At 46.0% G+C, this 15,423-nt stretch overlaps 1 protein-coding gene across 1 annotated transcript in view; it reads right to left on the reverse strand.

Annotated features, from left to right (window-relative positions):
- LOC122556262 (unconventional myosin-VIIa-like) overlaps positions 1 to 15,423 on the reverse strand; it is a 74,833-nt gene that overhangs the window by 19,786 nt on the left and 39,624 nt on the right. Inside the window, exons 13-17 of the mRNA XM_043702890.1 lie at positions 14,351 to 14,486; positions 11,687 to 11,847; positions 8,346 to 8,483; positions 6,156 to 6,314; positions 109 to 201 (exon numbers count right to left, since the gene is read on the reverse strand). Coding sequence (XP_043558825.1) covers positions 109 to 201; positions 6,156 to 6,314; positions 8,346 to 8,483; positions 11,687 to 11,847; positions 14,351 to 14,486 — 687 coding nt within the window. The remainder of the gene's footprint in view (positions 1 to 108; positions 202 to 6,155; positions 6,315 to 8,345; positions 8,484 to 11,686; positions 11,848 to 14,350; positions 14,487 to 15,423) is intronic.

The following is a 15,423-nucleotide window of genomic DNA, read 5'->3' on the forward strand; positions in this document are numbered from 1 at the left end:
TGCCATGGGTGTCCCAGCTTTATATAAACGTAGACAGACTGGCCTGGAGGAGAACAGGGACCTTTGTAATGCACACAAACTCTTCAAAGCCATCGCTTTCTGCATCACCTTGAGGAAGATCTTCGTCCTCCCTATCTTCCAGTCTCCGTCAGTTCCGAGCACGGATTTGGCAATCTCTTTGCAACACAAGTGGGCGACCTCCTGAAAATGGACGGAGGGAAAGTGTGATTCACAGAGGGAAAGAAACATCAGTGACATTGGGATAAGGCTGCTCACCCGCACAGACAGATTGGGAATGAGATGTCACAAGGTAAACTGTGGGCAGTGGCTCCATTGGGAATTAGTTGTATTTCGAAAGCAATTCCGACCTCGAATTGTTACTAATGGCTGGAAATTCCTCTGTGGGCTTACTGCCCTGGTGGAAGCTTGAATGTTAAAACAGGGAGGACTCTGGTCTGACCAACAATCTCAGAGCAGATTTGAAAGGCACTGCAGTCTACACTTGCTCCTGTTCCTCACTTTAATAATGTCACCTCCACGGAGAACACCAGTTCTTAAAGAGGATATTATTATACCCTGCTCAGCCATACACTTCCCCACAGTTCGGAAAGAGACAGCTAGCGCTGCCTCAGGGTGAAAGCTACAGACATAGTGGGAACAGGAACATGTAGAAGATGAACTGAAACAGACAGAAATGAGGATGTGGGACAGTGTGGTGGTTGAGGCTAAACATTTAGACTAACACAGAGGAACCCACAAACAGGCCTACGTGGAACATTGGAAAAACATCATGTCAGAGCTCAGAGGCATGTGCTTCTGTGGTACCATATTTCCGCATGATAGGGATAACTGAAGATCACAAGTTAGGTCATGCAGAAGGACCCTGAGTCAAATTCACCGTATCTTGTAACAATATCGAATCACATGTCACCTCATTACAGAATTGTTGACATTCAATGGTGTTACCATCACCGAATCCCCCGCTATCAACATCTGGGGGCTACCATTGATCCGAAACTCACTGGGTTTACCACATAAAGCACAGTGGCTGCAGCAGCAGCAGGTCAGAGGTCAGGAACACTGAAGCGAGAAACTCACCTGGAGATTCCCCCAAAAACCTGGCCACCGTCTCCAGGCCACAGGCCTGGGGTGTGTCAAAACCGTGGTCTTTTTAAAATATGTTTTTCTGTAGCTGTAATTGCGGATTGAATTGAGGAAAGAACTGTTTAAAAAGCAAGGATTTCAGAAGGATTATTGTATGTTTTTGATGGCAAGTCACCTGGCACTCACTATGAACACTGTTTACATTGCTGCTGGTTCTAACAGTGATCGAAGTGTAGTTTGCAGATGAACTGGAGTGGAGGGATTGTGTAGAGATGGAGCTTTGGCCAGCAACAAGTTATAACTGGCCTGTGGAGGAGTGACCAATAATCAATGGCAAAGGCCCTCTGCCTGCCAACAGTTATGTTACTGGTTCTAAGATAAATGAACAACTTGGGGCTGTGAAAAATATGGTGAGAAACCATCTTAACTCTACGGTAGAGGCGCAGAGTCATCCAGCACAGAAGCAGACTCTTCAATGCAACCAGTCTCTGGCTTAATAATATCCTTCCTATAACCAAGTGACTAGAACTGCAAATAATTCTCCATAATCCCAAACAAAACTAGGCCCATCTACCTGCTCCTGGCCTTTATCCCTCCAAACCTTTCTTATTTATGTATTTATCTAAATGTCCTTTAAGTATTGTAACTGTGTCTGCACCCACCATTTCCTCGGGCAGTTCATTCCACACACAAACCACTGTCGATGTAAAAACGTTGCCCCTCTTTCTCATGTCACCTTGAAAATATGCCTCCTAATCTTGGAAATCCCCTACCCTAGGGAAAAGACATCTGCCATTCACTTTAGCTATACTCTCATGATCTTATAAACCTCTGCAAGGTCGCCCCTCAACCTTCTACACTCCACTGAAAAGTCTCAGCCTATCCAGCCTTTCCATAGCTCAAACTCTCCATTCCCAGCAACACGCTGGCAAATCTCTTCTGAACCTTCCCTAGCTTAATAATATCCTTCCTATAACCAGGTGATTAGAACTGCACATAATACTCCAGGCTAGGCCTCACCAATGTCCTGTACAACATCAACGTGATGTCCCAACTCCTGTACTCAAAGGACTGAGCAATGAAGCTAAGCACGCAACAATCTTTCTTATCCATTCTGTTTATATGTGATGCAAACTTCAAGGAATTACGTACTAAAACCCCTAGGTCTCTCTGTTCTACTGTTCCCTACCATAAAAGCCACTTTAAGTCTGAAGAAAATCAATTTATCTTTCCTTCAGCAGTTGCTGTAAGCTGAAACTTTTAACTAATGACTGTGATCAGGTTCTCCATCCCAGGTGGGGAAAATAATGAAAGTTTCCAGAGAAGGGAGATTGAGAATCAGCATTCTGATCAGCAGAATAATTATCTCAGCAAATCCTGCGAGCAGGGACCACTGGACTGCTTTCCCATCTTTCCCTCCACCCATAGCACCGATGTTTTTTTTTTATTTGCATGTATATATGTCTGGGTATATGTGCGTGTGTCTGTGTATGCATGTGCGTGTGTCTGTGTTTATGCATCTGTCCATGTGCATGTGCCCATATTCATGTGTGTCTATATAGACAATAGGTGCAGGAGTAGGCCCTCCTGCCCTTCGAGCCTGCACCACCATTCAATATGATCATGGCTGATCATCCTTAATCAGTATCCTGTTCCTGCCTTATCCCCATAACCCTTGATTCCACAATCCTTGAGAGCTCTATCCAACTCTTTCTTAAATGAATCCAGAGACTGGGCCTCCACTGCCCTCTGGGGCAGAGCATTCCACACAGCCACCACTCTCTGGGTGAAGAAGTTTCTCCTCATCTCTGTCCTAAATGGTCTACCCCGTATTTTTAAGCTGTGTCCTCTGGTTCGGCACTCACCCATCAGCGGGAACATGTTTCCTGCCTCCTTTAATAATCTTATGTGTCTCAATCAGATCCCCTCTCAGTCTTCTAAACTCAAGGGTATACAAGCCCAGTCGCTCCAGTCTTTCAGTGTATGTATGCATATCTACATGTGTGACTGTGTGTGTCTGCCTGCATGAGTATTTTTGTGTATGTGTGTCTGTGCATGTGCGTAAAGGGGTCGTTTTTAAGGGGATTAGTGTTTTCAGTAGGAGAGTTATGTCAACAGTTCATGATTGTTCAGCTGGTGCTGGAGCCTAATTACTTGTAATAACTATCCATTTTTGTTAAGTACAGAAATCTGGTCCATGCTTTTTGTCAATCTCGGTCTACAGGTAAACGAGGGAATTCTGCATTTTTAAAATGATATTTGAATTTTTCTCACAACTCTGGGAATAACAAGACTTGATTTCCAACACTGCTATCCCAGTGAGGCCTGAAAGGTGCCACTTGCCTGGATGGGGGCAGCTCCACCAACACTCAAGAAGCTTTACACCATCCAGGACAAAGCAGCCTCCTCATTGGCACCTTATCCACAAGCATCCACTCCCTCCACTACTGTTGCTCAGTAATAGCAGGTGTACACTATCTACAGGCTGCACTGCAGAACTTCAACAAAGATCCTTAGACAGCACCTTCCAAACTTATGGCCACTTCCATGGAGAAGGACAAGGACAGCAAATACATGGGAACATCACCAGCTGCATGTTCCCCTCATCATCCTGACTTGGAAATATATCACCATTCCTTCACTGATGCTGGGTCAAAATCGTCGAGTTCCCTCTCTAGTGGCACTGTGGGCCAATCTAGCAGGTGGACTGCAGCAGTTCATGAAGGCAGCTCACCACCACCTTCTCAAGGGCAACTAGGGATCCACAAGAAATACAGGCCCAGCCAGCAACACCCATTACCCACAAGTTTATAAACAGATTTACTTTCTGTTGTAGCTACTTCCTTCTTAGTAACCTCTTGCAACTGACTATCATTCTACAGTCAGCCAGTCAGTCAGACAGACAGAGTGAGGTTGTGGTGATGGACGAAGTGCAAGTGGACATGTTCCACTTGAGGGGGGGAAGCCTGCAGTGGGTGGTGTTTCCACAGACCTTTGACTCTTGTCCTTCTCGATGGAAGAGATCAAAGGGTTTGAAAGGTGCTGTCAAATGAGCCTTTGACTGTGTGAGCGTTTGACACACAAGTAAGAGAACAACACAATAATAGAGCCTGAGGACAGTTGCCTGTCTGTGATACGTGGCCCCTCCAGTGTCGAGGGCTCGATCAATACATTGTCAACCATTACACTGACAGTCTGCTGACAATAATGTCAGAGCGTTGAGCGCAGGAATTGGAACATCCTGCTACAGCTCTACAAGACCACGTTTGGAATAACATCTGCAATTCTGGTCGCCTTGCTATAGGAAGGATACTATTAAGCTGGAGAGGGTTCAGAAGAGATCTATGAGGGTGTTGCCAGGGTTGGAGGGTTGAGTTGTGGGTTGAATAGGCTGGAGTGTTGGAGGCTGAGGGGTGATCTTATAGTGGTTTGTAAAATCATGAGGGGCATAGACAGGGTGGATAGCCAAGATCTTTTCCCTAGGATAGGGGAGTCCAAAATAAGGTTGCAGGTGAAAAGGGAAAGATTTAAAAGGGACCTGAGGGATAACGTTTCCATGCAGAGGGTGATGTGTATATGGGGTTAGCTACCAGAGGAAGTAGCAGATGTACATACAGTAGTAATATTGAAAAGATATTTGGGTAGGTACATGAAAAGGAAAGGTTCAGAGGGATATGGGCCAAGTGCAGGGAAACAGGTCTAGTTCAGTTTGGGAAAGCTGGTTGGCTTGGATGAGTTGGGCTGAAGGGTCTGTTTCCATGACTCGATGATAATGTTGTGGCAGTAAGAGATTGGCTTGACCAGGTGGGAAAAAAGAGTCCGTGAGGCGAGGGGGTGTTCGGGAAATGATGTCAAGCAGTAATCAGATGGAACGAAATCACAGTCAGTAAATGCAGAAAGCTCTGCGGGTTGCAGTGTCTGTTACTTTAACAGAAATCTTCACTTCTCTGCAATATGGTGATGAAACCCTTCCCTGGCAGGACAGGAAGTGTCTTGCAGAGTTCACTCATACTTATCTGAGAACGAAGGGTCAGCATTTGAGAGACTGTCTGTAAGGGATCACCGTGAGAGGCGGTTTGAGTACAGGAAACAAGACCTTTGGACCTGCCTTCTCACTGACACGTCTTGAAGAGCAGCTGTTGATTCCAGCCTCAGTGTTTTCCCTGTGCTCTATCTCCTTTCAGATTCTCCCTCTCAAGCGGTTGTTACTTTCTCATCTAAATCACATTATAATGGCGAACTTTGGAAAGCATTTGCAGCATTCCTTCTGCCAAGAATCTCTTGCAAACTTTTTTCACCCGGTTCTGACCATCCCATGTCTGTTTTTGTCATTCGTTCACTCGCTGAGCAAACCAAACACTTTTGCGTTAGCTGGTGTTTGTAAACATCACACAATGTTGAAAGTCTCCACTTATCCCTCACTGTCAGTACTATAAAGACCCGGTTTACCAGAAAATTGGTAGAAAGGAAAACTAGATACAGATTTCTCATCGAACTATTCGCTCATTGTACTGGCATTGGGTGTGTGCCATTGACTTCCCAAATTCCTCTCATTGTGGCTCCTTTACGTCGTGAACACTTTTCTCAGCCTGCCACCTCCCACTCTCCACCTACTGTTTTTACAGCTCCGTCAATCTCTCTTCCTACGCTATAGATTTTATCATGTTAACCCTCCTCTTTATGGAACTGGTTATCAAGACAATCAGGGCCAAATTCAGGCAAATGGGACTAATTTAGTTTGGGAATCCCTGTTCGGCATGGGTAGGTTGGACCGAAGGGTCTGTTTCCGTGCTGTATGACTCTGTGACGACAACATCTCGGCCAAGCCTAGAACCTTCTGAAAAATTCAGTCTGAGCATTCCCAAGTCTTCCCTGTTTCTGGTCCCATTCCTCTTGATTATTCCCGCTCAATCTGATTCTTGGTGCAACTTTTTCCAGGCAAAGTGTACTCAGCCCAGAATGATTTCTCAACAAAATGTCTCATTCCATTAGAGAGTGCCCTGGCGGTGAACTGCCAGGGTTTAGAAACCCACACCAATTCCATAACTCACCTCTTTCACTTGCTGAGGCAATGATCGCAACAGGATCTTGTACTCTTGCACAAACTCCATGAAGGTGAAGCGAATGGGATAGCCTGACTTGCGGATGCGAATGGTCTCCCGCATTCCGGAATACCGCAATTGCTTGACGCACAATTCCCGGTCAAAGAGCTGGGCGGATCAGAACAGATCATTAGAACCAAGCTTCAAGCTCGCAAAGGGAACTATCGTCGTATTACAGGGTCAGAGTCGGCCTCCGAATTTACGTTACAATTTGGCAGGTGACCAGCAACTTTTAGTTGAAAGTTGACTAAAGGTGGGTTCTAGGAGACAGACTAAAGCCACAAAGCCATGGATTTCATGGTTTTGAACTAACAATAATCTTGACGACACAATATTAGAACAGTAATACAATCTGCAATAGGTCTGATTAGATTCCCTACAGTGTGGAAACAGGCCCTTCAGCCCACCAAGTCCACATCAACCCTCCGAAGAGTAACCCACCCAGACCAATTTCCCTACATTTACTCCTGACTAATGCATCTAGCACTACGGGCAATTTAGCATGGCCAATTCACCTGACCTGCACATCTTTGGATTGTGGGAGGAAACCGGAGCAAACCCACACAGACACGGGAAGGATGTGCAAACTCCACACAGACAGTCGCCCGAGGCGGGGATTGAACCTGGGTCCCTGGCGCTGTGAGGCAACAGTACTAACCACTGAGTCACTGTGCCACCCCATCTGGCCTTGAAATTCTCTCTCTTTTAAGAACTGCTCTGTCATGTGCTGCGTATTCCCACTCTGGTCGATCACCCTGCTTTCCTGACTCCCCTCTGGACTCCAGAAACCACGCTCCAGTCCTCATTCACAAAGGTAACTCCAACTCTGCACCGTCAGCTCCCTTCATTGGGCCGCGCAGTCCTGCCCCACACTCCAATCTTGCTTGTTTTAGTTTTAGATTGGATTGCTGGGAAGACAGCTGACCTGCACAGTGTCGGGGACTCCGTGAGAAGCCGAGAACAAATGGATGGCTTTGAACTCAGGGAGAAGTCCCAGGGGGTTAGTCAGCAGCTAAACATCACAGTCAGAAGGGGAGCTGAGAAAGTGGGAAGCTCTCTGTTGGGGGCAAGTCATGAGGGGCTTGGAAGAGGCTTTTTATTCACACATGGGATGGCTGGCTGGGTTAGCATTTATTGCCCTTGAGAAGGAGGTGGTGAGCTGCCTTCTTAAATCACTGCGATCTGTTTGCTTTAGGTACACTCACAAATTGCGTTCAGGAGCGGGATCCAGGATTTTGACCCAGCAACAGTGAAAGAACAGCGAAATACTTGCAAATCAGGAGCTCAGTTGCATCATGCAAATACAACTTGTGAGTCTTTCATCCCCACTCTCTCTCTCTCTCAGTCGCACTGCAGTATTAATTCAAGGAGTTCGACTCTATCTGGGACAAAGCAACCAACTTGATTAGCACTACATCAACAAATAATCCCTTCCACCATCACCAGCACTCAGTGGATACACCGCAGAAATTCACCAAACATCCTCAGACAGCACCTTGCAAACCGATGACCACATCCATCTCGAAGGAGGAGGGCAGCAGATACATGGGAACACCACCTCCGGTAAGATCCCCTCCCAAAACCAATTACCATCCTGACTTGGAAAGGTATTGCCATTCCTTCACCGCGGCTGAATCAAAATCCTGGAAAACTTTGCCTCACAGAATTTGAGAGTGCACTTAGTGCACCAAAACCTCAGTGATTCAAGATGGCAGCTCACTACCACCTTCTCAATGACAGCTAGTAATGGCAGTAAATGCTGCCCCAGCCAGCAATACCCACATCCTGTGAGTGAATTCACTTGCTGCAGGCTTGAAGATCTGAATGTCAATTGACCTCTCTCCTCTCAAACTGCAACCAATCCAAGTCCTGTTGCTGAGCGGTTAGCTTTCTTGAAAGACGCCAGTTCAAAAAAGGTAAGAAATCCAGAGGCACATAATTCCACTTTTCCTTGAAGTTGTTAGAGGTAAAGAGCAACTAATCTGGCAAAATTCCATTTTCCAGTCTACATTTCCAAACAACTTATGTCACCAACCTCGGGATCTATACACAGAACCCCAACTGACCCCTTGTCACTGCCCAGATTCCAGCACCCAGACACAGAGTTTTGTTTCATTTGTGAACGCAGTGGTCTCTTACCAAGGGCTTTTTGTACTCGTTGGGTTTGATGCAGCGGATGAAGAAGGGATGACAAGCCCTCAGGGTTTTCATGAGGTTATCCAGTGACTGCTTGAACTGCCGACTGAGCGTTGGGAACTGTTTGTAGCTGTCGGTTTTCTGTAGGGTAGATCACCATATGGTTAACAACCACTTATAAATGCTGTGACACAATGGCTGGATAGGCTGCAATGTTTTTCACTGGAGACTGAGGGGTGGCCTTATAGAGATTTATAAAATCAAGAGGAATATTGATAAGGTGACTAGCCAAAGCTCTTTATCCCAAGGGTAGGAGAGTTGAAAACTAGAGGGCGTAGGTTTAAGGTGAGAGGGCAAAGATTTAGATGGGACCTGAGAAACATCTTTCTCTCAGAGGGTGGTGTGTACATGGAACGGGTGGTGAAGATAGGTACAATCACAACATTTAAAAGACGTTTGAACAGGTGCATGGATAGGAAAGGTTTAGAGGGATAATGGCCAAATGTAAGTAAATGGGGCCAGTTCGGCTTGGGAAACCTGGTCAACGTGGATGAGTTGGACCAAAGGGTCAGTTTCAGTGCTGTATGAAACTATGACTAAACAACTTCAACAACACATGCACTAAACCCCATGCATCAATTCTCATTGTCCGTCTCGATTTGCCAAAAGTAAGAGTCTTCTTCCAATGTGGAGACTCACTGGGATAATGGAACCATGTCCTTTAAACCTAATCCACATTGTCATGATCAAAACAATTTATCGTTTGCCTGAATTAAAGTGCAGCTTTTCCCTTGCCCATTGGGGCATCTGTTTGGATCCTGGCACACGTTTATCCAAAGATGTTTACTGAGGAGTTGGGGTTGCTGTGGCAATGTACAACTTACGTTGTTACCCAGAGCCATGGATAGAAATGGTAGAGGTTCCAATGTTTATCCATCTCAATCACTGACCAGGAATCTCTTCCGATCTTACCATTCGCTGGTAGTGTGGGTTGGAAACATTGACAGGGGTTTAGTCACGTTATGATGGCACCTTCCATGCCTGAAGTGGGATGAATTCGATGTTTCTGGCTCAGTGTCAGTGATGGCACCCACTATCCTATGTAGCCTCACTCAGCTCCTTTCCTTTTAGAAAAGACAACTTCAGCAGAATTTGTTTCAGAACACAGTTTCGCCATCCCTGTGCTGCCATTGGAAACAACACCCACTGTCCCAGGAGGTCAAATTCAATGACTATCAGGTGAGGACATTGCAATAAGCAGCAGCTATTCCGAAAATGCCTGGGGACTCCCAGCATGGTCCTCCAACCCAGCACAGCTGTCCAGAGGAGGATAGACGTATCACCGTCTTACAGAGATGACACCGAGGGATAGAGGTGACAGCTTCCTGCCAGTCATTGTTTGCTGAGAATTGAACATTTAGGCAGGAAGCAAATCACCAAAATCAGAGAGCGAGACTGGGGTTACTAGAAGAGGTCAAGCCTTCACCAGCCATTTTGATTTTCTTAATTTCATTTATTTATTCATTGGTTGTGAGTGGTGCAGTCTGGGCCAGCGTTTATTGTCCATCCCAGTTGCCCTGGAAAAGGTGGAGGTGAGCTTCCCTCTTGAATTGCTGCAGTCCACCTGCTGTAGGTATTCCCGCAATGCCCTTAGGGAGGGAATTCCAGGATTTTGACCCAGCGACATCGAAGGAACAGCAATATATTTCCAAGTCAGGATGGTGAGTGGGTTGGAGGGGAACTTGCATGATGTTTTCATGATTTTGCTGTCCTTGTACTTCTAGAAGGAAGTGGTCGTGGGTTTGGAAGGTGTTGTCTAAAGCATCCTTGGTGAATTTCTGCAGTGCATCTTGTAGATAGTACACACTGCTACTACTGAGTATTGGTGGTGGAGGGAGTGGGTGCTTGTGAATGTGGTGTCAATCAAGTGGGCTGCTTTGTCCTGGATGGTATCAAGCTTCTTGAGTGTAGTTGAAGCTGCCCCCATCCAGGGAAGAGGGGTGCAATTCCATCACACTCTTGACTTGTGCCTTGTAGCTAATGAACAGACATTGGGGAGTTACTCACTAAAGTATTCCTAGTCTCTGACCTGCTCTTGTAGCCACATTTTTTTCACAGCTAAGTCAGCGAAATTGTCAATCAATGACGTTGACGGTGGAAGATTTGATGATAGCAATCCCATTGAATGTCGCGAGGAGGTGGTTAGGTTAAGTCTGGTCCTTGCGTGGCATGAATGTTACTTACAGTCTATCAGCCCACGCCCAAATATTCTTTAGGTCTTGCTGCATTTGCACATGGACTGCTTCAGTATCTGAGGAGTGGCGAATGGTGCTGAACATTGTGCAATCTCCACTTCTGACCATGTGATGGAGGGAAGGTCATTGATGAAGATGGTTGGGCCTAAGACACTACCCTGAGGAACTCCTGCAGAGATGTCCAGGAGCTGAGATGACTGATCTCCAATGACCACAGCCATCTTCCTTTGTGACTTTGTCCATTCCCCTGACTTACATTTTGCTCGGGCTCCTTGATGCTTCTTTCCATCGGATGCTTCCTTAATATCAAAGACAGCCCCGCCCACCTTGCTTATGGAATTCGGCTCTTTTTTCAATCTTTGGACCAAGGCTATAACGAAGTCTGGAGCCCAGTCGCTCTGCTGGCTCATGATGATGAAATTCATATCGCTGAGTGATTTTCTACATTGTCAATGTTGCAGCTGGACTGGATCAGTTTGACTAAAGGAATGATTAATTTCGCACTGCATTGGGACATAGTCAGGCACCATGGTGTCAAGAGCCATTTTGTAAAATGTGAGGTCAAATGCATTTACTGAAGACTGGCCTTTGTGATTGTGGAAACCTGAGAAGAACTCTGAGATGGATCATCCCCTCCGAGCCACTGATCATCCTGATTTGGATTTATGTCAACGTTCCTTCATGGTCGCTGGGTCAAAACCCTGGAATTCCTAATAGCATTGGAGGGTCAACCCACAGCACGTGGACTGCAGTGATTTAAGAAAGCAGCTCACCACCACCTTCTCAAGGACAACTAGAGACAGGACCGGCCAGCGACTCCCAAGTCCTGTGATGGGGTGAAATAACCAATCAGCACTTCTGTTGCAACCAAGAGTCAGGACTCTCCCATCATTGAAATGGGAATGTTTGTGGAGCCTCATTTTCAGATTGGCCATTAAATTGTCCACAAATGGCTGACAGAGCTTTGATTTGCAGAGTCAGTATGGATTTCTCTCATATGGTGGGCTATCATTCCTTAAACTGCCCCACGTCTTCAGGGTTGAACTGGGATTTGCTGAGGAGAATATAATGAAACCACGAGTCATTCACCTTGATGGAACTTCCAGGTAGAATTTGCCTCTGGCTCTGTGACCTTCCCTGGGCTGGTCCAACATTGCTCTGGAAGATGAGTTTGAGAAATTTGTTCTTGGAGGTTTGCACAACCTGGATGATGCTGGAGCTCAGCTGATCTCTGTTCTTCTCCAGGAAGCCTGTCAATTAGAAAGAGACATGGATCTTCTCAGATGCTGGACCTAACATACCCCGCAGATACTGACATCAGGAATCACCAATACCCACAATCAATTCAAAGTCTGAGCACATTCTAGCCCACATGGGGAGTAAATGTTAAACAATGTGCTGAGGCCTCCACTTAATTATTTCAACGTGGTCTGGGAAATGTTGGTGAAACTTCAGCCTGACAAAGTTTGCATTCATTTCATAGCCCACACAGTGGCCAGAGGGTGACCACAATAATTACACCCTTCCCCACAATGGCAATTGGAAGGATCCCCACCTTTCTACAGAACAGTCAGATCCTCAGTCATAGTTTCCTCCTATTGCCACAGCTCAAGCCAAACTTCAATTTCCAAGCGGCTGTACTTCAGATACAGGTTTCAAATATACCTGGAGCTCAGGTAGGCCCAACTTCTCCATGTAGAGAAACACAAAAAGTCCATCCAGGCCATCGATACTTGGAGTTCAAAAAGGCCCAGGCTTTCAGTACGTGAAATTCAGGTAGGCCCAGACTTTCAAAACCTAGACCTCAGTTAGGCCAGGTGTTTAGTACTTGGACTCCAGGTAGGTCCAGGTTTTCAGTATCTGAAGTTCAGGTTATGTCAGGCTTACAGTACCTGGAGATCAGGTAGACTCAAACTATCATACCTGCAGCTCAGGTAGGCCCAGGCTGATAATAACTGAAGCTCAGGTAAATCTAGGCTTTAAGTGGGCCAGGTTTCATTACCTCAACCTCAGATAAGTCCAAGCTGTCAGTACTTGGAGCTCAGGTAGGCCCAGGCTTTCAGTATTTGGAGCTCAGATAGGCCCAGGGTTTCAATACCTCAGGCTCAGATAGGCCCAGGCTGTTAATAACTGGAGCTCAGATAAACCCAGGTTGTTAATACCTGTAGTTCAGTTAGGCCCAGGCTTTCAATACCTAGAGTTCAGGTAGGTTCAGCCTTCCAATACTATGGTTCCATCCTAGGGTTCAGAAGAGACCAGGACAGATCTGTGGAACATACACCAAAGTGAAGGTGTGGAGATAATTCCTTCAACAGCGATGGAAAAATTAAGTGGGGGGGGGGGGGGGGAATGGTGGTGTAATTGTACATATGCACTGTCATATAAATGTCAGTCTATGCAACCTTCAGCCACTTAGGAGAATGAGCCAGCTCGTATCTAGCTAAAATTCAGGTCAAGTCATCCATTTCCTTAGTGTGCTTCAATTATTCCACCTTTCTTGAATGAACGAATGATTTTATTGTCACGTGTATTTTACAGTGAAAAATAAGTAAAGTTCAGTGACAGCTTTAGGTATCTTCCTAGGTGGCTGAAGCTTGCATAGACTAACCTTGACCTGACAGTCCACATTCACATCAACACTACCACCCCCCACGTATTTTTTTCCACATAGTTGAAGTCTTAGCTCCATATCTCCCTGTTGGTGTATGTTTACTTACTCCCACAGATCTGTCCAGGCCTGCTCTGATCCTTAGCATAAATCCATGCCTGGGAGATCAGACCCATCAGCACTGACTAGACACAGGAACTGGAGAAACATTCGTTCTCAGGATAACATTGATGTTAGTAAGGGCCATCCCTGGTTGCTCTGAGAAAGCAATGATGGGTCTTCTCATTCAGTGACTGCTGGATCACCTCAAGACACCAGTGAGTTCACCGCACAGCATCAAGCAGGAGTCACACATAGGCCAGTCTGGGGAAGGATGGAGGTTCCTTTTGCTGAAGCATATCCTATGAGCCAGTTGGATTCGTACAATAGTTTAGTCCCCTTTACTGGCGATGCCGCAAAACGTAGTGAGTTTAGCGTTACAACTTGCCATGGCAGGATTTGAACTCCTGGGTCCCGTATTGTTTAGTTCCTATTTTTTCAGTTTCTACATGACTGTTTAAAATAAACCTCTGGAATGGTGGCTCAGTGGTTAGCACTGCTGCCTCACAGCGCCAGGGTGCCAGGTTCGATTCTAGTCCTCGGGCAACTGTGTGGAGTTTGCACGTTCTCCCCGTGTCTGTGTGGGTTTCCTCCCACATTCCAAAAGATGTGTAGGTCAGGTGAATTGGCCATGCTAAATTATCCATAGTTATTAGGTGCCTTAGTCTGAGGGAGGTGGGTTACTCTTCGGAGGGTCGGTGTGGACTTGTTGGGCTGAAGGGCCTGTTTCCACACTGGAGGGAATCTAATCTAATCTAGAATGTCAGCATGGCTGGCATTTATTGTCCACTTGCTAGGCCATCCCAGTGAGCACTTAAGGGTGCATCAAGCTGGTATGGGAGGGGAACTACATACAGGCCAGTTGGGTAAGGATGGCTGGTTTCCTTCTTTGAACTAATTTAATAAAGCAGTTAGCACTTTATTTTCAAACCAGTTGTCACCCAGAGCTCGAGAAAGGTGTCACCACCCACGACTTTCACCATCTTGCACTGACTGAGGAAGGAGGCTGCCTGTTTACACTCAGTGAGGATGGATGTGGAGGGTACCTTTCGCCTCATAGTGAACCAGTCCTGCAAAGTGAGCGATGCCAAACATTGTCCCATGAGAGCTCATCGGAGGGATGTAGACCATACTCCTGCTGTGGTGATTATTCAGCTTGCTTAACAACGTTGTGTCAGTGCCCTGCAGGAAAGAGGCAATTAAAAAAAAGACTTGAATTCATGGAACCAACTTTCGAGACCTCAATACGTCCTAAAGCCCTTTACAGTCCTGTTGTGAAGCGCAGTCTCTGTTGTACCTTGGAAAGGCAGCAACAGAGCAAGATCCCATAAACAGCAATCTTATAACAATCAGACCATTGGATATTTAAGGATGTCCACTGAGAGCTGGGTATTGCTGAGAACATAGGAGTGAATCCCTTGCTCTTACAGAATCATGGGATAGGACAGCAGGGAAGGTGGTTGTTTGGTCCATCGAAACTGTGTTGGCTTTCCCAATCAGCAGCCCAGCCAGTCCCACTCTCTATCCACATTTCGGAAGATCAGGCATTTATCCAATTCTCTTCCAGAGATCATTATTCAATCAGTGTGGACTACCCTGTCAGATATTCTCACCTTGTCTCTTTTATCATCTGGCTTGAGACTGGCCAAGAAGACAAAGTCAAGGATTGTCCTCAGACTTAGACTTCACAGTTACTCTCCTTCTAATCCATGAGTACTAGAGATTGCAGCACAGGGTCATCATGGATGTTCCAGTCTCTGATGGATAGTTACATGAGATAAGCACTGGTCTACCTTCTTTATCTTTCCATGTCCATGTTTTAGTCTGATCTGATGCAGACTTCCAGATTCTTCTATCTCTGCCCACACTGTTCTGCCTATGGGCTGTAATGGGCAGTGCCGTAACATCATCCCAAGCTTACTCCAGGGCCCAAATGCCCTTGTACATCATCTTTCTGTCTCTTGGTTCCTTTTCAATCGCCTTAAACCATTTCACAATTGACCCTTCAGCCACTGGAAATAGTTCTCTTTATTTACTCAATCTGAGCCCTATTCAACTTGCTCTTAGCCCTTACTTTTCTAAGGAGGACAATGTCAGTTTTTTTCTGGTCCATCAACAG

The sequence above is a fragment of the Chiloscyllium plagiosum genome, chromosome 13, assembly GCF_004010195.1.
Source record: "Chiloscyllium plagiosum isolate BGI_BamShark_2017 chromosome 13, ASM401019v2, whole genome shotgun sequence".
Taxonomy (NCBI): Eukaryota; Metazoa; Chordata; class Chondrichthyes; order Orectolobiformes; family Hemiscylliidae; genus Chiloscyllium; species Chiloscyllium plagiosum.